Genomic DNA, 27,334 nt, shown 5'->3' with positions numbered 1-27,334 from the left:
TATTGGAAACTAGACCCCCCAGGGAACTAATCTAGATGTGTTGTGAGAACTTTGAACCCCCAAGTGTTTCACTACAGTTTATAACGCAGAGCCGTGAAAATAAAAAATCTTTTTTTTTCCCACAAAAAATATGTTTTAGCCCCGAGTTTTGTATTTTCCCAAGGGTAGCAGGAGAAATTGGACCCCAAAAGTTGTTGTCCTATTTGTCCTGAGTACGCTGATACCCCATATGTTGGGGTAAACCCCTGTTTGGGCACACGGGAGAGCTCGGAAGGGAAGAAGCACTGTTTTACTTTTTCAACGCAGAATTGGCTGGAATTGAGATCGGACGCCATGTCGCGTTTGGAGAGCCCCTGATGTGCCTAAACAGTGGAAACCCCCCAATTATAACTGAAACCCTAATCCAAACACATCCCTAACCCTAATCCCAACAGTAACCCTAACCACACCTCTAACCCTGACACACCCCTAACCCTAATCCCAACCCTATTCCCAACTGTAAATGTAATCTAAACCCTAACTGTAACTTTAGCCCCAACCCAAACTGTAGCCCTAGCCCTAACCCTAGCCCTAACCCTAATCCTAACCCTAATCCTAACCCTAACCCTAGCCCTAACCCTAGCCCTAACCCTAGCCCTAACCCTAGCCCTAACTCTAACCCTAGCCCTAATGGGAAAATGGAAATAAATACATTTTTTTAATTTTTCCCTAACTAAGGGGGTGATGAAGGGGGGTTTGATTTACTTTTATAGCGGGTTTTTTAGCGGATTTTTATGATTGGCAGCCGTCACACACTGAAAGACGCTTTTTATTGCAAAAAATATTTTTTGCGTTACCACATTTTGAGAGCTATAATTTTTCTATATTCTGGTCCACAGAGTCATGTGAGGTCTTGGTTTTTGCGGGACGAGTTGATGTTTTTATTGGTAACATTTTCGGGCACGTGACATTTTTTGATCGCTTTTTATTCCGATTTTTGTGAGGCAGAATGACCAAAAACCAGCTATTCATGAATTTCTTTTGGGGGAGGCGTTTATACCGTTCCGCGTTTGGTAAAATTGATGAAGCAGTTTTATTCTTCGGGTCAGTACGATTACAGCGACACCTCATTTATATCATTTTTTTATGTTTTGGCGCTTTTATACGATAAAAACTATTTTATAGAAAAAATAATTATTTTTGCATCGCTTTATTCTCAGGACTATAACTTTTTTATTTTTTTGCTGATGATGCTGTATGGCGGCTCGTTTTTTGCGGGACAAGATGACGTTTTCAGCGGTACCATGGTTAGTTATATCTGTCTTTTTGATCGCGTGTTATTCCACTTTTTGTTCGGCGGTATGATAATAAAGCGTTGTTTTTTGCCTCGTTTTTTTTTTTTTTTCTTCTTACGGTGTTTACTGAAGGGGTTAACTAGTGGGCCAGTTTTATAGGTCGGGCCGTTACGGACGCGGCGATACTAAATATGTGTACTTTTATTGTTTTTTTTTTTTTATTTAGATAAAGAAATGTATTTATGGGAATAATATTTTTTTTTTTTTTTTCATTATTTTGGAATATTTTTTTTTATTTTTTTTTACACATTTGAAATTTTTTTTTTTTACTTTTTTACTTTGTCCCAGGGGGGGGGACATCACAGATCAGTGATCTGACAGTTTGCACAGCACTCTGTCAGATCACTGATCTGATAGGAGTGCAGGCTGCTTCACAGCGCCTGCTCTGAGCAGGCTCTGTGAAGCCACCTCCCTCCCTGCAGGACCCGGATCCGCGGCCATCTTGGATCCGGGGCTGGAGGGAGCAGGGAGGGAGGTGAGACCCTCGCAGCAACGCGATCACATCGCGTTGCTGCGGGGGGCTCAGGGAAGCCCGCAGGGAGCCCCCTCCCTGCGCGGTGCTTCCCTGTACCGCCGGCACATCGCGATCATCTTTGATCGCGGTGTGCCGGGGGTTAATGTGCCGGGGGTGGTCCGTGACCGCTCCTGGCACATAGTGCCGGATGTCAGCTGCGATAAACAGCTGACACCCGGCCGCGATCGGCGGCGCTCCCCCCGTGAGCGCTGCCGATCGCATATGACGTACTATTGCGTCCTTGGGAAGTAAAGCCCACCCCACATGGACGCAATAGTACGTCTAATGGCAGAAAGGGGTTAAAACTGTGGAGATTGGGGATTAATCGTATTAACCTAGGTAGTGCATTCCAAAGAATTGGCGCAGCACATGTAAAGTCTTGGAGACGGGAGTGGGAGGTTCTGATTGAGGATGCTAACCTGAGGTCATTAGTGGAGCGGAGGGCACGGGTAGGGTGGTAGACTGAGACCAGAGAGAAGATGTAGGGTGGTGCTGAGCCATGGAGTGCTTTGTGGATGAGGGTAGTAGTTTTGTACTGGATTCTGGAGTGGATGGGTAGCCAGTGTAATGACTGGTACAAGGTAGAGGCATCGGTGTAACGGTTGGTGAGGAATATGATCCTGGCAGCAGCATTCAGGACAGATTGGAGCGGGGAGAGTTTTGTAAGAGGGAGGCCGATTAGTAGAGAGTTACAATAGTCCAGACGAGAATGAATAAGTGAAACAGTAAGAGTTTTTGCAGAGTCGAAAGTAAGAAAAGGGCGAATTCTAGAAATGTTTTTGAGATTCAGATAAGAAGAGCGAGCCAGTGATCGGATGTGGGGGGTGAATGAAAGCTCGGAATCAAGTATGACCCCAATGCAGCGGGCATGTTGCTTTGGAGTAATGGTGGAACCGCACACGGAGATGGCAATGTCAGGCAAAGGTAGGTTAGTAGAGGGAGAGAACACGAGGAGTTCAGTTTTTGACAGGTTTAGTTTCAGATAGAGGGAGGACATGATGTTAGAGACGGCCGTAAGACAATCACTGGTGTTTACTAAAAAGGTCGGCGTGACAGCAGGAGAAGAGGTGTATAATTGGGTGTCGTCAGCATAGAGATGGTACTGGAAACCAAATCTACTGATTGTCCAATAGGGGCAGTATACAACGAGAAGAGGGGGCCTAGGACTGAACCTTGAGGAACCCCAACAGTAAGGGGAAGGTGAGAGGAGGAGGAACCAGCAAAACATACAGTGAAGGATCGGTCAGAGAGATAGGAGGAGAACCAGGAGAGAACGGTGTCCTTGAGGCCGATGGAGCGGAGCATAGTGAGGAGGAGCTGATGATCCACAGTATCGAATGCTGCAGAGATCCAAGAGAATTAGCATGGAGTAGTGACCATTAGATTTAGCTGTTAGTAGGTCATTAGAGACTTTAGTGAGGGCAATTTCAGTAGAGTGTAAAGAGCGGAAACCAGATTGAAGAGGGTCGAGAAGAGAGTTATCTGAGAGAGAGCGGGTAAGACGGGAGTGGACCAGGCGCTCGAGGAGTTTAGAGATGAAGGGAAGATTAGAGACAGGTCTATAATTAGTGGCACAGTTTTGATCGAGGGATGGTTTTTTAAGTAATGGATGTATGATGGCATGCTTAAATGAGGAGGGAAAAATACCAGAAGAGAGAGAGGTTGAATATTTTTGTTAGGTGAGAGGTGACAGCCGGGGAAAGGGACTGGAGGAGATGTGACGGAATGGGGTCACTGGTGCAAGTGGTTGGGCGAGAAGATGCAAGGAGCCTGATTACTTCTTCTTCTGTAACTGGTTCAAAGTCAGAGAGTGAACTATATGTAGTAGGGGAGGGAGGACAGTGCATGGTATGAAGGGATTGGGAGATAATTTCCTGTCGAATGTGGTCAATTTTTTCTTTGAAGTAATTGGCCAGATCATCAGCGCAGAGATCCGTGGTTGGGGCCTGCACTCTTGGGTTTAGTAGGGACTGGAAAGTGTCAAAGAGACGTTTAGGGTTATTGGACAGCGAGGTGATGAGGGTGTTGAAGTAGGTTTGTTTGGAGAGGTGAAGGGCAGAGTTGTATGTTTTTAGCATGAACTTATAATGGATGAAATCTTCGGGTAGATTTTCTCCACAGACGTTTGGCGCACCTGGAGCACCGCTGCAGGAAACGTGTTTGCAGCATGTGCCACGGTTGTTGCCGTCTGTTCCGAGTTGTTTTATTTATAGGAGGTGCAGCTTCATCCAGGGCACTCTGCAGGGTTTCATTGTAATGCTTCAGAGCAGAATCAGGACATTAGATGGCAGAGATAGGGGCCAATGAGGACTGCAAGCTCTTCATAAGTTTCTGGGTGTTAATGGCCTGTATGTTTCTAGAAGTGTGGAAAGTGGGGGTGTCCTGAGCGGGATGACAGTTCTTAATAGAGAATGAAAGAAGGTTGTGGTCAGAGAGCGGGAGAGGGGAGTTTGTGAAATCATCCACTGAGCAAAGCTGGGAGAAGACCAAGTCGAGGGAGTTTCCATCTTCATGCGTTGGAGAGTTAGTATGCTGTGAGAGGCCGAAAGAGGAGGTTAGAGATAAAAGGTGAGAAGCAGATGGGGAGAGGGGAGAAGCAATGGGGATGTTGAGATCACCCATGATGAGGGTGGGGGTGTCACAGGAGAGAAAGTGTGGAAGCCCGGTGGCAAAGTGATCCAAGAACTGATGAGAGGGGCCGGGAGGACGATACACCACCGCCACTCGCATGGAGAAGAGGATGTAGAGTCTGACAGCATGGACTTCAAAGGAAGGGAAGACAAGTGAGGGTACTTGGGGGGATAACTTGGAAGGTACATTTGGGTGAAAGGAGCAGACAAACGTCTCCACCTGCTCTGTTGTCCGATCTTGGGGTATGAGAAAAGTGTAGTCCACCATATGAAAGAGCAGCAGCATCGGTGGTGTCTGACTGCTGGATCCAGGTTTCAGTAAGAGCCAGAAGATTAAGAGAATTAGAAAGGAAGAAGTCATGGATGAAGGAGAGTTTATTACACACTAAGCGAGAATTACAAGGGGCACAATTGAAAGAGACAGAAGGCATGCAGGGAATATTAATAAGGTTAGAGGGGTTTCTGAGTGTAGCAGTTGGGAGGTTTGACTGGCTATAACATGGGGGGCCGGGGTTGGGAGAGATGTCTCCAGCGACTAGAAGGAGGATAGAAAGAGTGAGCAGATAGTTGTGATTTGTGAGAGCGTCTCTTGTGTTGGATGGTGGGACTGAATGGATCTGCGCTGTTAAGCAATGTGAACAGAGCATGAGTTCTATACATAGAGGAAAGGACAGAGGGGCCGATTATGAATGGCGTGTAAAGAGTTGGTGCAAGGGCGGTGAATGCAGCAGCCAGGATATAGATTACAATTGATTGCTGTACTAAGCTTGGTTCTTGTATTCAAGTACTGATGGTGGTTCTGGTGACACATTCATGTAGTGATGGTTGTTCTGGTGCTGTATTCATGTATTTCTGATGGCTATGGTGATGTGTTCATGAATGGATGATAATTTAGGAGCTGCATTGATCGCCAGAGTCATCATCGGTGCATGAGTACGAAACCAAATTCATCATCAGTACATAAATAGAACAACAGAGGATATTAATAATACATAAATATGGCTCCAGAATCATTATCCGGAAAGAAATATTGGTTTCATCGGCCTAGAGCACAAAAATACCTTGTCCCTGCACTGTTCAGACCCCAGATAAGCAAAATAGAGAGGCGTGCTTTGTTTAGGGTGGGCAAACCATTGGACAATGGAAAGGAGCATTGGATGCTAAAAAGTGAGGGAAAGGAGGTTCCTCAGCATTTCACCTGCAATATCTGTGCTGAACAGGAACTGCTTACTGGAAGAGTGGAGGCAAGTTACAGGTCATGAGAACCGGGACCATTCCTCGACATTAGACTGGTAGGTCCACCGCATTCAGTTTTATCTTTCCTTCCTTTAGCAGAGCCCAGCTCTCCATGCTTGAGCAGGTGCCCACAGAGACAATAGGATTTCCTGGCTCATTTTCATTTGCATTGTGTTGTGCTCCAGCCACAACCAGAGCTGCATCGATAAACAGATTTTGATAAGTTTGTAAAGGTGATTGTTGCTTCATGCCCGCATCACGAGATCTGTACAGATCACCAGGCCGTGTGGTTAAAGGATGCGCCATTCACGTGCAGTGTTCTGTCTCCAGGCTCCTCTTTTATCCGTCACCGTACGGATCATTCGGGCTGTTTTTGCTCTTGTGATTACCATAAGGGTATTTCCACAGGTTGTATTTTTTTTGCAGCATTTTTTTAGCTGCTTTTTTTTAGGCTATAATCAGTGTTTCTTGGTGCAGTTTTTTGTAATGCCAAGTTTAAACTGTTTACAAAAAAACAGGTTTTGGTTTTTTTTTTTAAACTGCGTTTTTGCCAGGGTATATTTGTCTGTTGTGCATGTTGATAAATTTTAGTGCTTTAAAAAAATCTCCTTCAACTTTGGTTTTGGAACCAAAAAAAAAACAAACACCAAAATCTGATGCCTGTGTTTTTGCAGTGGTTTTGCACTATCCATTGCGGTCAATGACTGAAAAACGCTGAAAGAAGTGACATGCTGCGTAAAGTGTGCATGATATTTCTGTGAGCCCTCGCAGGCAGGGTCCTCTCTCCTTCTGTACTTGTCTATGCCTTGTTTTGCTCATGTTTATAGTACTTGTCTTTCACATGTAAAGCGCCATGGAATAAATGGCGCTATAAAAATGTATAATAATAAAAATCTCAGACTTTGCTGGTACTGTGAAATGCAGCAGAAAAAAACCCGCAACATGTGAACATAGCCTTATAGTACCGTATTTCCCGGCGTATAAGACCCCTAAAAATTGTCCCAAAAGTCGGGGGTCGTCTTATACACCGGGTACGTCGTGTGCAGGGAGCGATCCTGCATTTCGGACGGGCCCCGGATCACAGCGCTGCTAGCGTCTCCCTCTGTTCCTTAGAATGCAGAGTGAAGGACCTTCAGTGACGTCGCGGTCACATGACCGCTCATGTGACCGCGACGTCATTGAAGGTCCTTCACTCACCGCATTCTAAGGAGCAGAGGGAGACGCTAGCAGCGGTGACAGCCAGGGCCCGTCCGAGGGTGAGTATATCCATGTTTTTTATTTTTATTCTTTATTTTTTACATGAATATGGATCCCAGGGCCTGAAGGAGAGTCTCCTCTCCTCCAGACCCTGGGAGCCACACGCCGTATAAGATGACTGGGCGTATAAGTGGACCCCCGTCTTATACGGCGGGCATATCCCAAATTCCATATTTTATATGGAAAAGTTGGGGGTCGTCTTATACGCCAGAAAATGCGGTAACTTAAAGCTGCTTTTTACAGTTGCAGCAAAAACTGTGGGGTTTCAGAACTCTACTGGACTCGCTATTTATTTTTCTTATTCCCCACTGAATTTAAATAGTTTTTGAAATCTTGAGGCTGTCAATTTTTAGCATTTTTTTTTTAACCCGTAGAAAGCAAAAAAGTGCAAAAAAAAAAAAATACTGCCATGAGTTTCTGCTGAAAAACAACAAACAAAAAAAGTACCGTAGATATAACAGGATGTAAAACCTGGAAAGAAATGGTTGTTTTTTGGTTGTGCTGAGTTCAGTTATTACGGTAATTTGCGCAAATTTTGCTTTTTATTTTCTTTCCCTGAGTATAAACCGTAATGTCTTGATGTCCTTGCAAGTATCTTCTTATCTTTTTATTGTAATGTAACCTGCACTTGGCTTTCTTTTCCAGCAATCCTTTTGTTTCTCCTCCCTACAAGAATAGTTAAGTTAAATTAGTGATGCAGAAAGTAAACACTGGATGAACAATTAACTTCACCCCTGTATTTGCAAGTGCGTAATTTTTTTTTTCACTTGTAGAACAATAGTTCTTGGCTGCATTTCATAGGTTGAGTTTTGTTCCAAGCAATCCTTGTTTCTCCACGCCAAGCTTAGTTTTACTTGTATTACTGATTAATGGCGTTATAAACAATAAAAAATAACTTCCCCTAAATAATTTGATCAAATTGACTTTTCCCCTCCAAAAAAATGTTTTCACATAAGTCTCGCATTATTTGCTGCTTAACACCTTGTATTTATACTTGCAAAGTGGAAGCAAAGCCTGATCTTCCCGATCCTGAAAAACGAGTCAAAGCTTGAATTTTGGCAAAAAAAACCCGCAATGTGTGAACATAGCCAAATAGGTTTATTACTTTTCTAGAAGAAATGTGTTTAATTCCCAGCACTCTATGCTTGCTGTCCGTAACAAAAAAAAATAAAGTTTAGTTTTTTTTCCCCAGGCTTGCAAACCCTTCCTGCTCACATTGCTCTGGTTATGTAATCTACAAATGTAAACTGTATTTAAAGTTTCCAGTCTCTCTATGCAAAAATAAAAACGAATGTCAGGTAGAAGCTGGATTTTTTTTTTTGCAGTGATAAGTCTGCTGTATGCTTCAGGGCATGATCGGTGGAGATTGCCACGAATATTGTATTTGAGTGGAAATTCCCCAGAAGAACACAGGGTTGGGGTTAACGATCTGTCTCCAGCATTATAATGCCCCCCCCCCCCCTTCCCCGTTTATTAATTGACTGGTAATTTTGTGAAATGTTTGATTCCTGCAATGGCTAAATACTCTGCTCTTATTTTTATGTCATGGCTCAGGCTGTGTGCACACGTTGCTGTTTTTTCACGGTTTCTTCGCGTTTTTCCCGATAAAAAAAACGCTATAAAACCGCAAAAAAAACGCATACAATAAGCATCCCATAATTTAGAATGAATTCCGCATGTTTTGTGCACATGATGCGCATCGCGGTAAAAAACACAGCATGTACATTAATTTTGCGTTTTTTTTTTTTTTTTTTTGCGGATTTCCCACTACAAAATGCATTGGGAAATGTCCGGAAAAAAAACGCGGCAAAAACGCATGCAGATTTCTTGTGGATTTCTTGCAGAAAATTTCAGGTTTTTCTCAGGAATTTTCTGCTAGAAATCCTGAACGTGTGCACATAGCCTCATACTTCAGTCACATCCAGAGCTGCGCTCTCTACCAGACTGGTGAATTCTGCATTGCTCTGCTCCAGGTTCAGTCTCCCACCATGGAGGACGACGGCGCTCTGCAGCATAAGGTTTATAGATCGAGGACTGTGTGACTCAGGCACTGGACTAGATGAGCAGTGCCCGGAGCTGTCCTTGCGTGTAAGCAGCGAGCGCCGTTGTCCTGGCTGCATGTTGTACTCGTCGGTCATGTTCTTACCTGCCGGGTGATGTAATAGTCACCTGTGTTATATAATGAGCTTGATGCTCAGGTGTCTCCCTGCCCTGGTGAATAATAACCCGGACGCTGACCACAACCATCAGTCACGTGGCTGCAGCTTGGTCCTGGCCACATGCCCCGGCTGCTCAAGAAAAACTCTTGCAACTTTATTTCTCAATGTTGTGGTCGCGAAACTTCCTGCCGTAGCATTATGTAAACATGGCCGTAAAAACCGCAGGATCGGCTCTCCGGAGACTGCTTATCTATTGGGATCTCCAATCCCGACAGTCCATGCACACAGCAGGACAGAGTCCTTACATGTCTGCACTGCCATGTGCAACCTTATGGTGCTTTTCTCACTTACTGGCATCCTATTGAGCATTCTGGAACATACTGCCCAACTGAGGTACAGTGCGCGCCCCCATGAGGGCCACGTCCGCCTCCGTGCAATTTTGGAAGTCATAATGCACTCACTACTTCTCAGTTGTTGTGGTGACACTACAAGTTCCATCATGTAATAAGTGTCAACTGTCTAAATAATTGCTCGCAATGTGGCGTGTGTAATAAGTACCCGTATATACTCGAGTATAAGCCGACCCCCCCTAATTTTGCCACAAAAAACTGGGAAAACCTATTGACTCGAGTATAAGCCTAGGGTGGAAATGCAGCATTTACCGGTGAATTTCAAAAATAAAAATAGATCATTATTTCCCCATAGCGGTGCCATATAGTGCTCTGCACCGTTCATATTTCCCCATAGCTGTGCCCCATACAGTGCTCTGCACCGTTCATTATTGCTCCATATCTGTGCCCCATATAGTGCTGTGCACCGTTCATACTGCCCCATATCTGTGCCATATAGTGCTGTGCACCGTTCATACTGCCCCATATCTGTGCCCCATATAGTGCTCTGCACCGTTCATACTGCCCCATATCTGTGCCATATAGTGCTGTGCACCGTTCATACTGCCCCATATAGTGCTGTGCACCGTTCATACTGTCCCATATCTGTGCCCCATATAGTGCTCTGCACCGTTCATACTGTCCCATATCTGTGCCATATAGTGCTCTGCACCGTTCATACTGCCCCATATCTGTGCCATATAGTGCTGTGCACCGTTCATACTGCCCCATATCTGTGCCATATAGTGCTGTGCACCGTTCATACTGCCCCATATCTGTGCCATATAGTGCTGTGCACCGTTCATACTGTCCCATATCTGTGCCATATAGTGCTCTGCACCGTTCATACTGTCCCATATCTGTGCCATATAGTGCTCTGCACCGTTCATACTGCCCCATATCTGTGCCATATAGTGCTGTGCACCGTTCATACTGCCCCATATCTGTGCTATATAGTGCTGTGCACCGTTCATACTGTCCCATATCTGTGCCCCATATAGTGCTGTGCACCGTTCATACTGTCCCATATCTGTGCCCCATATAGTGCTGTGCACCGTTCATACTGTCCCATATCTGTGCCCCATATAGTGCTCTGCACCGTTCATACTGTCCCATATCTGTGCCCCATATAGTGCTGTGCACCGTTCATACTGTCCCATATCTGTGCCCCATATAGTGCTCTGCACCGTTCATACTGTCCCATATCTGTGCCCCATATAGTGCTCTGCACCGTTCATACTGTCCCATATCTGTGCCATATAGTGCTGTGCACCGTTCACTATCCCATATCCGTGCCCCATATAGTGCTGTGCACCGTTCATACTGCCCCATATCTGTGCCCCATATAGTGCTCTGCACCGTTCATACTGCCCCATATCTGTGCCCCATATAGTGCTGTGCACCGTTAATACTGCCCCATATCTGTTCCCCATATAGTGCTCTGCACCGTTCATACTGCCCCATATCTGTGCCCCATATAGTGCTCTGCACCGTTCATACTGTCCCATATCTGTGCCCCATATAGTGCTCTGCACCGTTCATACTGCCCCATATCTGTGCCCCATATAGTGCTCTGCACCGTTCATACTGCCCCATATCTGTGCCCCATATAGTGCTCTGCACCGTTCATACTGCCCCATATCTGTGCCATATAGTGCTGTGCACCGTTCATACTGCCCCATATCTGTGCCCCATATAGTGCTCTGCACCGTTCATACTGCCCCATATCTGTGCCCCATATAGTGCTCTGCACCGTTCATACTGCCCCATATCTGTGCCCCATATAGTGCTGTGCACCGTTCATACTGTCCCATATCTGTGCCCCATATAGTGCTCTGCACAGTTCATACTGCCCCATATCTGTGCCATATAGTGCTGTGCACCGTTCATACTGTCCCATATCTGTGCCCCATATAGTGCTCTGCAACGTTCATACTGCCCCATATCTGTGCCCCATATAGTGCTCTGCACCGTTCATACTGTCCCATATCTGTGCCCCATATAGTGCTCTGCACCGTTCATACTGCCCCATATCTGTGCCATATAGTGCTGTGCACCGTTCATACTGTCCCATATCTGTGCCCCATATAGTGCTGTGCACCGTTCATACTGTCCCATATCTGTGCCATATAGTGCTGTGCACCGTTCATACTGCCCCATATCTGTGCCCCATATAGTGCTGTGCACCGTTCATACTGTCCCATATCTGTGCCCCATATAGTGCTCTGCACAGTTCATACTGCCCCATATCTGTGCCATATAGTGCTGTGCACCGTTCATACTGTCCCATATCTGTGCCCCATATAGTGCTCTGCAACGTTCATACTGTCCCATATCTGTGCCCCATATAGTGCTCTGCACCGTTCATACTGCCCCATATCTGTGCCATATAGTGCTGTGCACCGTTCATACTGTCCCATATCTGTGCCCCATATAGTGCTGTGCACCGTTCATACTGTCCCATATCTGTGCCATATAGTGCTGTGCACCGTTCATACTGCCCCATATCTGTGCCATATAGTGCTGTGCACCGTTCATACTGCCCCATATCTGTGCCCCATACAGTGCTCTACACCGTTCATACTGCCCCATATCTGTGCCCCATATAGTGCTGTGCACCGTTCATACTGCCCCATATCTGTGCCATATAGTGCTCTGCACCGTTCATACTGCCCCATATCTGTGCCATATAGTGCTGTGCACCATTCATACTGCCCCATATCTGTGCCCCATACAGTGCTCTGCACCGTTCATACTGTCCCATAGATGCTCCACATAAATCTGTGCCGCTGCTGCAATAAAAAAAAAAAAGCCATACTCACCTCTCTTGATTGCAGCTCCCGGCGTCTCGTTCCGGCGTCCGGTCCCGGCGTCTCTCTCCGCTCTGACTGATCAGGCAGAGGGCGCCGCGCACACTATATGCGTCATCGCGCCCTCTGACCTGAACAGTCACAGCGCAGAGACGCTGGGAAGATGGAGCGGCGCCGGGAAGATGGAGCGGCGCCCGGCGGCTGGAACGGGGACAGGTGAATATTACATACTTACCTGGTCCCGACGTCCCGCTCCCTCTGCCTGTCACAGCTGGTCTTCGGTGCCGCAGCTTCTTCCTCTATCAGCGGTCACCGTTACCACTGATTAGAGAAATTAATAGGCGGCTTCACCCCTATGGGAGGTGGAGCCGCCTATTCATTTCTCTAATGAGCAGTGCCGGTGACCGCTGATAGAGGGGAAGAGCTGCAGCACCGAAGACCGTGGGACGGCAGGGGGAGCGCCAGGATCGCTGGGACTAGGTAAGTATGCCTCAGCGCCCTCTCCCCCTCACCCGCCGACCCTGCCACCCACCTTGACTCGAGTATAAGCCGAAAGGGGCACTTTCAGCCCAAAAATTTGGGCTGAAAATCTCAGCTTATACTCGAGTATATACGGTATTTATAGATCTTATATTAAGTTTTATATTTGTACCATAATATATGAAAAAAATAATATAAATATATATAATTTTGTAAACTAAAAAAATGGTAATAATAATTCATGGCAACCAAAAGTATGTTTTAATATTTTTGTTTTTTTGTTCTTTTTTCCTTGCAGGGGCTGCAGACCACAATAAGTTTGACATAAAGCAGGCTTCCTCCCTGACCGCACGCTACACAAGTCTGCCGCGTCACTGTCCTCCATACTTGATCCTCTACTTGCCAATGTTTGGCAGTGAAGTAACTGGATTTTGGGGCCATTTTTTGCAGAATTTCCTTGTGAATCTTTAGTCCTCAGCTATAATGGTCTCATTATAGTCACTGGTTTAGATTTGCCTCTTGAAATAAGAGTCATTTCTTTCTTTTTTCCTTTTTTTTTTCTCCACATTTTTATTTGCTTTACCACTTGAATTTTCCATCCTTGTATTTAATGACGGCATCACTCCAGTGTAGAGAATCGGCACAAGTGTGGACATCGCCAGCAGCAGCGTCCTCTCTACGTTCCTGACCCAACATCTGGAAAAGACCCGGATGGATGTTTTCGTATGACGCTTATCCGTATTGACTACTCACTGACCTTCATGTCTATTTCATGAGGTGAACGTAGAATTTGGGGAATTTTTTTTTCCTTTTTTTTTTTTCCTTTTTTTTCCCATACTGATTAGTGACTAGGTTTTTGCCCCATGTGACCTCTTGGATTTCCAGGATTTAATTTTTTTTTTTTTTTTGTAATTTTTTTAAATTTTTTTTATTTGTAAGTTTTGATTAAAACAATCAAAATGAGCACTTGAAAACGTGCCAAGGTCACAATAAAGGGCAAGCTGGCATGTAGAAGTGGGGCTGTTCCCTGCCAGTCTGTACGAGGGGCTGCCCTTACCCTCTATCGCCCAATAATAAGTGAAATATATCAAGCAACATCTCAACTGGCCTAAAATACTGGAAGGTGCTGCCCTGTGTGCACATACTAAGGGGTAAGTTTTGTTCGTTGTTAAATGGTTATGCAGAAGTTTGCAAATTTTTCGGCAGAATAGTGAGTGCGGCTCTGGACTTTAATACCGAATGTAATTCAGTATCGGTAATGTATGTACACAGTGACTGCACCAGCAGAATAGTGAGTGCAGCTCTGGAGTATAATACAGGATGTAACTCAGGATCAGTAATGTAATGTATGTACACAGTGACTGCACCAGCAGAATAGTGAGTGCAGCTCTGGAGTATAATACAGGATGTAACTCAGGATCAGTAATGTAATGTATGTACACAGTGACTGCACCAGCAGAATAGTGAGTGCAGCTCTGGGGTATAATACAGGATGTAACTCAGGATCAGTAATGTATGTACACAGTGACTGCACCAGCAGAATAGTGAGTGCAGCTCTGGAGTATAATACAGGATGTAACTCAGGATCAGTAATGTAATGTATTTACACAGTGACTGCACCAGCAGAATAGTGAGTGCAGCTCTGGAGTATAATACAGGGTGTAACTCAGGATCAGTAATGTAATGTATGTACACAGTGACTGCACCAGCAGAATAGTGAGTGCAGCTCTGGAGTATAATACAGGATGTAACTCAGGATCAGTAATATAATGTATGTACACAGTGACTGCACCAGCAGAATAGTGAGTGCAGCTCTGGGGTATAATACAGGATGTAACTCAGGATCAGTAATGTAATGTATGTACACAGTGACTGCACCAGCAGAATAGTGAGTGCAGCTCTGGAGTATAATACAGGATGTAACTCAGGATCAGTAATGTAATGTATGTACACAGTGACTGCACCAGCAGAATAGTGAGTGCAGCTCTGGAGTATAATACAGGATGTAACTCAGGATCAGTAATGTAATGTATGTACACAGTGACTGCACCAGCAGAATAGTGAGTGCAGCTCTGGAGTGTCAACAGGATGTAATGCAGCATCGGAGATCTTATGCTCTTAGTTTGCTGCCCTGTTGTAGCGCACGCTCTGTTTTCCGTGTGACTGGTACGCTGAAGGTAGTGTTGCTTTTTCCTTTCAGCAGACCCTGCCTTGGCCATGAGGATTAATGCCTCAATTCAATGCTAGAAGATCTACAACCTAAATGGCGCAGCATGACTTTGTTCCTGCTTGGCTTAACTTCTCCACACCTCAGTCCACCAAGGTAAGCCCCTGTTATTTTTCCTGTTTCCTCCTTGAGAACCTTTCATTGTATTGAATTTGGAGCATCCGGAAATATGGAGGCTGCAATCAATTAAAGAAAATAATTTCCAACAGAGATAAGCAAATCAGTCTGACAGCCCATAGAGACAACGGGCGAACTGGTCTTTTCAGGGCACGTGGAGAAGAGTTCATGTATTTCAGTGATTAAAGCACAGCACAAAATGGATGTTCATACTAAGCGCAGGGGCTGCGGCGCTCCCTCCCGTGGCCGAGGGGCTTTTTTTTGTATTAGGGAAATGTAGTGACCTATAAATTGCTGCATTAACTGGTCAATGGTTTCAGCTGCTCTCCTCTCTGGCTCAGTCTTCTGCAGGCGTTGTCGAAAAACATGGAGAACACCTTCCTAGGGGTGAGGGCCGTTTGGGAGTGAGTCGCAGAAGACACAATTCTTCTGATGGATTCTTCAACAATGGTCCCTTACGTACCACAGGAGGTAAGCCTGAGACTTGTAGTGCTTCACATCCTCCTGTGCATGCCAACATGTCATGAGATTTAACCCTTAAAGTATTGTCAATTCTGGTCTTTAGGCCTTCTCCGTGTCTTTTATATGTAATGACTTGTAATGCATGTAATGTAAATTATAAATGTCAAAACTTTATCCTATAGGTCAGTGCAACTACAGCAGCACCAAATTTATGAGATTGTCTTACTGCACGGTGATTAGTTTTTTTTTTTTTTTGGGGGGGGGGGGTTGTCAGCGGAAATTAGATGGAGCGTGGCCAAATGGCATAAAAGTGGTGTAAGTTAGGACAGAAATGTCCGCCAACACTGGCAGGGGACTCAGGACAGTTGGAAGATGCACCAGATTCATTAGTCGCATGCATCTTGACAAAAAAGATCCCTGGCAAAAAACATGCCAAATTTATTAAGACCGCTATACAAAAAGACAGTCTTTGGGAATAGGGGTCATTGTTTTTATGTTTAAAAAAAAAAAATTTCAATTTTTTTTTATTTTTTATTTTAGGCCCCTATTGGATTTGTTGATGTAAGAGCTTGGTTGTTCTTATGATACCCTGCACTACTTCTGTATTGCAGGGTGCCATGCCTGTCAGTACTGTAGATGGGCATCCTATGAGACTGCCAATTAGGAGCACTGACATGGCAGACCTCAGGGCAATTGTTAGGTTCCTTGTTGTCGTCATGATGAAATATCTGCAATCGCATTGTAGGAGATAAATTAGGTGAATAACTAAAGCTTGATTGCTTAAAAACAAGATGTTATGCAGCCTTCTAGTAGGGTTTGTCTTTGGTGGGACAAGTTTGAATGGCAGCATTCAGTCTCACCATATAATCTACTGACAAATTGTAAGTGAGATAAAATGGTGAAAAAAGTAAATGCTATTCATTGTTTGTTGGGTTTCGCTTTAACAGAGCACAAAGTGCATTAGAAATTACATGGAAATATTTTTTTTTTGTTAGTATGATTATGGTGATGCCAAAATTATATATTGTTTTTTTTGTTAGTATTGCTCTTTTTAGTCCGTTTTTTTTTTTTTTAGTAACTGATCTGTTAGATCTGTGTTTCCTTTTCTTTTTTTACATTGAAGTCTATGGATAACGAATCCGTTAATCAGGCATCCGATTTACTTTCATTTGTAACTGATCCTTTTTTTTTTTTTGCTTACTGGATCCAGTAACCAAAGTAAACAGAACCGTTAGAAATGAAAGACAACGGATGGCTGATTAATGGATCAGTTTTCCATAGACTTCAATGTTAAAAATGGATCGGTTATTTATAAACTACTGACCTTTTGCCAACAGATCGCTGCTGGATCCGATCTAACTGATGAGTGCTGGACATGTGAACACAGCCTTACATGGCAGCTTTCCAACTGCTCCATCAGGCAGAGTATAACAAAGTATCTGAAGAAACACACTTCTCCTTAATTAGCTTATAGATACATGTTCTTGTGAGTCTTGTTGTCCCAATATTCACTTAAGATCAGAGACCTGATACCCTCACTGTCTCTAGAAAATTGTGTCACTATCTTTGAGGACATCAGGTCTCTTGATCTTATTGGATATTGGAACAATAAAACTTTCACACCATCTAAGCTAATTAAGGGCTCTCTCTGACCTCAATTTTTTTTTTGTCTTTGTCCCAAATGTCCCTTTATTTTGCTATCTTGGCTCTGTGTATATATTTGTGTTTCATCTGATACTATGTAACACTTCACACCTGATGAAGAAACCTCAGAAGTCTGGAAAGCTGCTGTGTAACATCACTAAAGGTACCGTTAAGGTACCTTCACACATAACGATATTGTTAACGATATCGTTGCTATTTGTGACGTAGCAACGATATCGTTAATGAAATCGTTATGTGTGACAGCGACCAACGATCAGGCCCCTGCTGGGAGATCGTTGGTCGCTGAACAAAGTCCAGAACTTTATTTCGTCGCTGGACTCCCTGGAGACATCGCTGGATCGGCGTGTGTGACACCGATCCAGCGATGTCTTCACTGGTAACCAGGGTAAACATCGGGTAACTAAGCGCAGGGCAGCGCTTAGTAACCCGATGTTTACCCTGGTTACCATGCTAAAAGTAAAAAAAAAACAAACACTACATACTTACCTACAGCCGTCTGTCCCCGGCGCTGTGCTCTGCTCTCCTCCTGCACTGGCTGTGACGTCACCGCTCTGCTTTCCGGCTCACAGCCAGTACAGGAGGAGAGCAGAGAAGCAGAGCGCAGCGCTGGAGGACAGACAGCGGTAGGTAAGTATCTAGTGTTTTTTTTTTTTTTTTACTTTTTGCATGGTATCCAGGGTAAACATCGGGTTACTAAGCGCGGCCCTGCGCTTAGTTACCCGATGTTTACCCTGCTTACCGGCATCGTTGGTCGCTGGAGAGCGGTCTGTGTGACAGCTCTCCAGCGACCAAACAGCGACGCTGCAGCGATCCGGATCATTGTCGGTATCGCTGCAGCGTCGCTTAATGTGAAGGGGCCTTTATGTGTGACAGCGACCAACGATCAGGCCCCTGCTGGGAGATCGTTGGTCGCTGAATAAAGTCCAGAACTTTATTTCGTCGCTGGACTCCCTGGAGACATCGCTGGATCGGCGTGTGTGACACCGATCCAGCGATGTCTTCACTGGTAACCAGGGTAAACATCGGGTAACTAAGCGCAGGGCCGCGCTTAGTAACCCGATGTTTACCCTGGTTACCATGCTAAAAGTAAAAAAAAAACAAACACTAGATACTTACCTACCGCTGTCTGTCCTCCAGCGCTGCGCTCTGCACTCCTCTTGTACTGGCTGTGAGCCGGAAAGCAGAGCGGTGACGTCACCGCTCTGCTTTCCGGCTCCCAGACAGTACAGGAGGAGAGCAGAGAAGCAGAGCGCAGCGCTGGAGGACAGACGGCTGTAGGTAAGTATCTAGTGTTTGTTTGTTTTTTACTTTTAGCATGGTAACCAGGGTAAACATCGGGTTACTAAGCGCGGCCCTGCGCTTAGTTACCCGATGTTTACCCTGGTTACCGGCATCGTTGGTCGCTGGAGAGCGGTCTGTGTGACAGCTCTCCAGCGACCAAACAGCGACGCTGCAGCGATTCGGATCGTTGTCGGTATCGCTGCAGCGTCGCTTAATGTGAAGGGGCCTTTACACTAAACGACTTACCAACGATCACGACCAGCGATACGACCTGGCCGTGATCGTTGGTAAGGCTACTTTCACACTAGCGTTTTCTGCAATCCGTCACATAGACTTGTATTGACGACGCATTTGCGACGGATTGCCACACGTCGCATGCGTCGAGCGACGGATGCGTCATGCTTTTGCGGACCGTCGGAAGCAAAAAACGCTACATGTAACGTTTTTTGCTCCTGACGGAACTTCGCCCCCACCTCCCCGCACCTTACAATGGGGCAGCGGATGCGCCGGAGAAATGCATCCGCTGCCTCCATTGTGCAGTACGTTAAACGCTAGCGTCGGAATCTCTCCCCGACGCATTGCGACGGGGAGATTCCGACGCTAGTGTGAAAGTAGCCTAAGTCGTTGTGTGGTCGCTGGGGAGCTGTCACACAGACAGCGCTCTCCAGCGACCAACGATCAGGGGAACGACTTCGGCATCGTTGAAACGGTCTTCAACGATGCCGAAGTCCCCCTGCAGCACCCGGGTAACGAGGGTAAATATCGGGTTACTAAGTGCAGGGCCGCGCTTAGTAACCCGATATTTATCCTGGTTACCATTGTAAAAGTTAAAAAAAACAAAAAACAGTCATTAAAGGTCTCAGAACTGCAAGATTATTATTTTATTTCTCCTACTGAGAGCAATCAAACTTTTTTTTTCCAGCTAACACAGTACCAAAACTTCCCACCTCCCTAAAAGAAAGAAAAAATATATTGCAAACATAACTGTTTTGGTCGCCCTTTTTATTTGAGACTCGCAACTTTCTTTTCTGCCAGTGGAGCTGTTTTACGGTTTTGTTTTGTTTTTTGTGTGGCAAGTTATAGTTAATATTAGAAACATTTGTTGGGGTACATGACAATGTTTTATTGCACTTTATTCCATCTTTTTTTGAGGAGATGCAGGATAACGTGAAAGACGCCAGTTATTTTTTTTTCCTTTGTTTACCATATAGTTTTATTTTAAACTTCCATAAATCAATCATTTATGGGCCCAGCGATGACACACCTGTTTAGGTTTTTTTTTTTAATTGGGAATTTAAACATTATTTTTTTTTTCTTTAGTCCCCATACAAAGCTTGAATCTGTGATAGTTTGGTTAGCTTGTGTTGTATATTGTAGTAGCAAGCTACAAAGATGAACAGTGACTACTGAAGGCCTCCGGCTGGCACGACAGTTCGGATCTGGCCTCTGTCGCTGCCATTGGAGGCAATTGTCACTGTATATGGAGAAGGCTGAGTTCAGCTCCGGAGCATGCACAACACACCCAATGTAGGGTGTGCACATATGTCTGCTGGGGTTAATAGTGTTACTTGTTTTTGAGATTTTGCTGTGCTCGAAGTGAATGACGATCTCATTTCCATCCAGAGTGTTTTCCATTCTCTGAAGACCAAACATATCAGCAGCCCAAGTACAACTCTCATTCCTGTGTCTTCTTTCTCAGATTCGTGGCACCAACCATCCCTTCTACGCCATGATTCGGTGGACTCCGGGGTCTCGAAAGGGACTAACCCATCATCACAGCCCGGGTGGCATGGGGTGTCAAGGGGGCAGCAGGACGGCCCGCTGCAGAGAGGAGTCAGTGGCAGTAACGGGGCAGGAAGCGCCGGCCATCGCCACCGGAACGGCAGTGCTCTCCGTAAGAACACTTCCCTGCAGGAAAAGCAGCCGTCCGAGGCCCGAGAGGAAAAGAACGCGGACAAGAAAAAGCCACAGTTCGAGGAGGAAGACTTTGTACGTGGATTAATCTAAAGACCTAAAATACAATGTAGAATACTACTGAAAATACTTTGTATTTCCCCTGCCACAAATGAGTCTCCCTACCACCACAGGGTTAATCCAATTAAGACACAATAATACTCCCTTGCTCAAGGTGTAAATAAAAAAGAAAACCCATCAGGTACCGTATTTTTCGGACTATAAGACGCACCGGACCATAAGACGCACCCCAAATTTGGGGTGAAAATTGCAGAAAAAAAGATTTTTTTTATAAGATGGGGGTCCGTCTTATTGTCCGAATTTACAGTATCTTACCTGAGGGCTGGCGGTGGCAGAGCAGGGTCACAGGAGGCAAGGTGTCGGCAGAGGTGGGGTGATGCTGGGATGAGGAGGTGCTGGGATGAGGAGGTGCTGGGATGAGGAGGCGCTGGGATGAGGAGGTGCTGGGATGAGGAGGTGCTGTCAGAGGTATGGCGTGAGAGGGGTCCCAGGCTTACCGTGCAGGCAATGCAGAGGTGCAGCGGCAGAGGTGCGGTGGCAGAGGTGCAGCGGCAGAGGAGGTGCAGTAAGCGGGGTCCCTTTCTCTGGTGAGGTGATGCAGCAGCCCGGTATGCAGCAGAGCCGGGTGAATCCTGTTATCGGTGGGCGCGGCCATCTTCCTGAGGCCGCGCGTGCGCAGATGGAGCGCTCTGCTTCCCGGGGCTTCAGGAAAATGGCCGCCGCGATCTCCATTTGCGCACGCGCGGCCTCCCGCGGCCATTTTCCTGAAGCCCCGGGAAGCAGAGCGCTCCATCTGCGCACGCGCGGCCTCAGGAAGATGGCCGCGCCCACCGATAACAACAGGATTCACCCAGCTCTGCTGCATACCGGGCTGCTGCATCACCTCACCCGAGAAAGGGACCCCGCTTACTGCGCCTCCTCTGCCCCCATACCTCTGCCGCTGCACCTCTGCCACCGCGCCTCTGCCGCCACGGTAAGCCTGCATTGCGACTATTAGACGCACCCCCCATTTTCCCCCCTTTTTTGGGTGGGAAAAAGTGCGTCTTGTAGTCCGAAAAATACGGTAGTTGTAAAATACATGATGGTTTTTATGTAGCTGAAGTCGGGTATTAAGGGCATGGAGTTGATGTCCTTTATTGTACAGAAACAAGTTTACTAAACAGTCACTCATTATGTTTGTTGCAGCCATCTTTAAATCCTGAGCCTGGAAAGCAGATCATTCAGAGCAAGCAGACCGGGACCCCGACAGGAGTCTGGGGTATGTCACTTTGTAGTTGTCATCCGTGTTATACAGGTTTTAGGCGCTAAGTACACAAAATTAATTGTAAATCAGACTTTTAATTTTTGTGTAAGTGACGGCAATCGGGGGACCATAAAAATCAGCCCTGATCATGTTCTCCAGGGTCTCGGCTACCCCCCAATGCTGGGGGGGGCGCTATACCCTTTTTTTCTCAGCGCCACTAAAAAGCGGTGCTGAGGAATAAGTAGCCTTATACCTTTAGAAATATCGGCGGTCGTTAAGCGGTTAAAGTTTTGATTTCGGTTGGGTAGGAGCCCATTAAAATGTCAATATGCTATGCTGGCTGCCCTTTTATTTATTTGCATTTTATTTTTTTTCGTGTTTTATAAAGAAAATCCTCCCAGTTCCAAGCAGCCCCTCAAGATGCTGGTCATCAAAAAGATCTCAAAGGACGATCCATCCGCTTTCTCTGCTGCATTTGCATCTCCTGTACCTCACCTTTCCAATGGAAACAACAAGACCAGCCCCTCCGGGCCAATCGTGTACAAAAACCTGATTCCCAAACCTGTGACCTCATCCACTAAGGTAATAATAATCGTTTAATGTCTGTAGTCATTGAATCTCCTTGAGCAGCAAAAATAACTGCATAAACCAACTATCCAGACAAAAGTTATGTCTGCTGAAAATATATGCGTAAAAAAAAAAAACTGTGGAGGACCGTGCAAAATAGGGGAAAAAAAGTTTATAGTCCCGAGTGTCTCTTCTGTTTAAAAGCACTATTACCGAGGCTCTTCATCTTTTACAGCCTGGCCCCTGGAAGGCAAATGGCCGGGAGCCCAAATCCAGCTCGTTTTTCAACAGAGATTCCTCTTTCACTAGCCCAGTGTTGGCCCCAGCACCTGTATTGACCTCCCCAAAAGAGGTAACGTACCAAACAGTCAGATATGTGCCGTATGTATATGTTAATTTGCATTGCTGCCTTAGGCTAGGTTCACACTTGCGTTGTGCAGTCCGTTAAACGGACTGCACTAACGCAAGTGCCGACTTTGACACTGCGCTAGCGCAGATGGAGCATCTGCTAGCTCAATCTGCGCTAGCAGTGCGCTAGCAGTGACGGACCCGGAAACGCTGCAGCCCGCGTCTCGGGTCCGTCACTCAATGACGGCACATCGCTAGTTAACGCCCATTGTGGGCGTGCGCTAGCAATGCGTTCACCATTGCAAGTAATGGCGGCGTTAATGGACTGCGCTACACTGCGGTGTAACGTAGTCCATTAGACAGGTTCACACAACGCAGTGTGAACCCAGCCTTAGTAATTGATGATCCCCGGGATATATACCATCCTTTTTCGTTCCGTCTTTTCACAATGATGTCTGAGAGAGAAACTTTAAAAAAAAAATGAATATGAATCTGGTATATCCTATTATTCTCTACACAGCTGAGGTTCCCCTTTTTTGATTCTTCACTCGGGCACTATATGCAGGGATTTGTAGGTGCAAAACACTGGACACGATTTGTGTCTGATCGTAGCACATCGTACATTGCTACATGCTTATTAATAAGCTTGAAAAACGTCACAGGTCCATCACGTGCAGCCCCTACCGGGTCCTGCAAAGTACGGAGACCATTGAGCAGCGCAGTGTTTGATCAGCTATTGCGTGACTTTCTTTTCTGATGAGATCTTCTCATTTCTCTTGTTTTTCCCAGGGCACTGCCAGTGTTACCCCACCACTGGAGCTCAGCATCTCACGTCTCACCCGCATGACGCGACGAGTCCCTGACAAAAAGAGCGAATTTCTAAAGGCACTAAAAGATGATCAAGATGCCGACCAGTTGGAAGACAGAGATACCGATAAACTGGAAGATGTAAGATGCATAAACTGCATTCAATTGATTTCTCAATAAGGCTACGTTCACACTAGCGTTCGGCTAGTGTGCGTCGCGCTAGCGTCGGGCGACGCACGCGTCATGCGCCCCTATGTTTTTGCTTGTTGCGTTTTCCGACACGTGCGTCTTTTTTGACGCTAGCGCCGGACCAAGAAAACTCAACAAGTTGCATTTTCCTTGCGTCCGATTTTCGTCAAAAAACGACGCACGCGTCGAAAAACGCAGCGTTTTTGCGTTCGTTTGCACGCGTTTTTCGGTGCGTTGTGCGTCGCGTCGCCGACGCAGCGGCGCACAACGCTAGTGTGAACGTAGCCGAAGTCCTGATTTGATGAGTTAATGGTGTGAACCCTCAGTCACCTCCGTGCATAGCCTTGTTCACGCCACAGGGATGTGTTTAGCAGCTGCTGATTTTGGATCTTGCCTGCAGGGATCTATTGTAGCTGGGTGTCCAGCTGTTGCAAAACTCTGCTTGTCCGGGCACGTTTGGAGCTGCAGTTTTGCAAAGTTGGAGACCCACACACACAAATCATGGCTATTCTCCTTCGTCTTCTCTGTGCAAACAATACATGATGACCAGTTCTTGTGCATTTGATCGCCAGAGGCCGTTTTTGGCTCTGTTTAGTTCTGCACTGAGCATATGACCTATGAATTTCTGATATGGCCACTACTCTATAGCTTAGCAGTTGTTGATGTTGTACAGCTCCAGTCTGGCTCATGAAAGTGCCTGGAAGCCATTCACGGAGCTCAGTGCAACTCATTCTGTCGTCTGTCTGGAGATATTGGAGCTGTCTGCTGGATTTACCAAACCTATTCAGCCCCCTGCCAATACGGAGTACAAGAGGATAGTCCCCATATCATGTATACGTACTATCTGAAGATCATCACAAATATATATTAGATTTTCCTGATATCTACCTAGTTCCTTGCACTAATAGTCGGTTAAACTGCAGTATGTTTTGTTTTGGGTAGGTTCCGAGTCCATTGGATCATAATGACAACTCTACCGGGCACATTAATGTAGGCGGCCATCACAATGGTATCTCTGGCTCTGGGGATGAGAGAAGGGATCGGCTGTCGTATTCACTGGAAGCAGAACACCGGTAAGGGTTAAAATTTAGATGCAATGCAGATACCACTGATATTGCCAGATCCAACGTGTTTTTAGCTCATCCCTCTTAGTTGTCTGTGTCCTCTTACCATTATAGACTCATATCTGCATAGCTTTACATAGGTTGAAAAAAAGACCTGTCCATCAAGTTCATCCTTTCTCCACCAATTTCACTATAACCCACAATGTCATGTGTATCGAGGAAATCATCCAGCCCTTCTATTAAAAAAAACAAAAAAAAGCTGTCAGTGTCGGCCATTACTACCTCTTGTGTTCGGGCATTCCACTTTCTGACTGCTCTAACTGTAAAGAACCCTTTCCTATTTAGCTGCCGTAATCGCCTTTCTTTCACCCGTAATTACTATGGCAGTGCAAAAATAAACTAAAGGCGTAGGTAATTTAGAGTAACACCTTCCAATCAAATTGCTTGACTGGAAAACCTCAAAAACATCTATAACCCGTTCTTTGTTACTTGAAGTAATTGTCGCACCATGAAATTGTAATCTGATCCTGATCTATTGTGATACGAACCTCCGAACTAGTGGCGTCTGTAATATAATTACTGCATACATTACCTCTGCATTGTGCAGTTTTATTTAAGATATTATAATATTTTATTGTATTTTTATTTTATTTCTATTTTTGTTCTTTTATTTGCTTTCAGGCTTTTGAAAGAAATGGGATGGCAGGAGTCTCCAGAAAACGACGAAGATTGTCTGCCCCTAACTGAGGAGGAACTACAGGAGTTTCACATTAAATCTCAGCAGGTGAATGTGATTTTCTGGAATTGTTGATCTTGACTCTGGTTTAAGGGCAGATCGGCAATATTTGTAGTCGGTGGCTATTGATGCCCATTAGGGATTGTGCACATGTTAAGTATTTGCTGCTGAGTTTTCTGCATCAACAACGTGTCTCTTGGCATAAGTATTTGCAGCTCTACTACATTTTTTTTTCCCCCACTCATTAGAATGAATGAAAAACGCTTAAGGCTATGTGCACACGTTGCGGATTTTGCTGCGGGTCCGCATCAGCTTTCCATGCGTTTACAGCACACTGTAAACCTATGGAAACCGCAATCCGCAGTGCACATGCTGCGGAAAAAAACGCGCGGAAACGCTGCGGGTTACATTCCGCAGCATGTCAATTCCGCAGGTGGAATCCCCACAATCCGCATAAAAACCACGGTAAATAAGCAGGTAAAACCCAGTGCCTTTTACCTGCGGATTTCTCAAATCTGCTGCGGAAAAATTCGCAGAGCTCCAAAATACGTGTGCACATCCCCTAAAGGATTGACCTGCTGCAAGTCACATCTGGAAGGAAAAAAATAAGCAACATGTGCCAGAGATTCCAGAAATCTCAATGACTTTGTTGGGACAGAAATACTGCAAAATGTGTTCATGCTCATGTGTTCACTTTGATTGAATTTCCTGAAAAAGTTATACTTATCTTATTTTTAATTTTTTTTTTTTTTGTCTTAAAGCTAAGAAGAAATGGCTTCCTCAGACAGCCCCGAAGATGTGCTCTGCTCTTTGATTGGCGTGTCCCTCTGACCCCCGACCCCAGCGAGTGCTCAGACTCCGACACAAGCAGCACAGACACTTCAGACGATGAATCTTGAAACCTTTAAAAAAAAAAAAAAAACACAGCGAGACTCTCCTTGCCCCTGTCTACTGCATTGTACCGTGTGTCCAGGCTATGGGGAAATAAAAAACAAAACAAAAAAAAAACACGTTCTTGTGTTACAAGTGTGGGGTTCTCTGCTACCCGGCCTCCAATTCTCAGAGTAGCTCTCGAGTATTTTGTGAAAAATGGGACATATCGCAGCTTTTTAGGAGTGGGGGAGGGGGAAGGTGCGCTCAATGTCTTTTTATGCTTCCTAAACACAAACCGTGTTTTGTATGAGCTCTGAAGGCAAGCAGGATGGCATTTATTTTCTTTTTTTTTTCTGTTAGTTTTTTTTTACTTTTCCCTACATCCTCTCTTGTTTTTATGGAGTATGACACAAATCATTTTGCAGGCAGCAAAGCTTCTAACTGTGCAAGTTAAATCAAAGTTAACCCACTAAAATCAATCACTGTTTGGTTAAACGTTCACTTGTTTGTATTTTCTTATTTTTATTTTTTTATCATCCCGAATGTGATGATACGTCAATGTTCTGCAACGCTAGTAACAGCGGGTACTTTGTCTTGGAGCTCTCTAGCTTGTATTTGTTTTAAGGGGAAAATGACTTTGCATCTGTAAGATATTCAGAAGAATTGATTTTTTTTTTTTTTTTTTTTCTATTTTACTTTTTTTTTTTTCCTTTTCTTTTTTTTTTTTTTTTCTTTTCAAAGCCTTGACATTCAGGGTGGATTGTAAAATACAACCAGATTTGGGTAAAAAACAAAAAACAAAAAAAAAACTTTGAAAAAAAAAAAAAGACCATTTGTTGGGGAAGATTTCAGAAGATTATTTTGATAACATTATTTACAGATTAAAGAACTGGTTACCTGTATGTGAGGGCGACGTCAGCACTGCAGCTAATAACTTGGAATAAATATTTTGCATCAGTTTGGCAAACTCAA

The 27,334-nt window shown here is 45.1% G+C and overlaps 1 protein-coding gene across 2 annotated transcripts in view; it reads left to right on the top strand.

Annotated features, from left to right (window-relative positions):
* The window catches only part of GPBP1L1 (GC-rich promoter binding protein 1 like 1), a 45,394-nt gene extending 18,060 nt beyond the window's left edge, over positions 1 to 27,334 (top strand). Inside the window, exons 2-12 of one of the 2 annotated variants that reach the window (XM_069738023.1) lie at positions 13,108 to 13,960; positions 15,010 to 15,132; positions 15,495 to 15,624; positions 20,261 to 20,550; positions 21,721 to 21,793; positions 22,167 to 22,360; positions 22,581 to 22,697; positions 23,483 to 23,641; positions 24,632 to 24,762; positions 25,435 to 25,537; positions 26,251 to 27,334. In XM_069738023.1, coding sequence (XP_069594124.1) covers positions 15,073 to 15,132; positions 15,495 to 15,624; positions 20,261 to 20,550; positions 21,721 to 21,793; positions 22,167 to 22,360; positions 22,581 to 22,697; positions 23,483 to 23,641; positions 24,632 to 24,762; positions 25,435 to 25,537; positions 26,251 to 26,388 — 1,395 coding nt within the window. In that variant the 5' untranslated portion in view covers positions 13,108 to 13,960; positions 15,010 to 15,072 and the 3' untranslated portion in view covers positions 26,389 to 27,334. The remainder of the gene's footprint in view (positions 1 to 13,107; positions 13,961 to 15,009; positions 15,133 to 15,494; positions 15,625 to 20,260; positions 20,551 to 21,720; positions 21,794 to 22,166; positions 22,361 to 22,580; positions 22,698 to 23,482; positions 23,642 to 24,631; positions 24,763 to 25,434; positions 25,538 to 26,250) is intronic. The other variant, XM_069738024.1, reaches the window with a different exon arrangement.

Source organism: Ranitomeya imitator, chromosome 8, assembly GCF_032444005.1.
Source record: "Ranitomeya imitator isolate aRanImi1 chromosome 8, aRanImi1.pri, whole genome shotgun sequence".
NCBI lineage: Eukaryota > Metazoa > Chordata > Amphibia > Anura > Dendrobatidae > Ranitomeya > Ranitomeya imitator.
The sequence above is the reverse complement of the archived record's forward strand: the minus strand, read 5'-3'. Positions and strand labels throughout refer to the sequence as shown.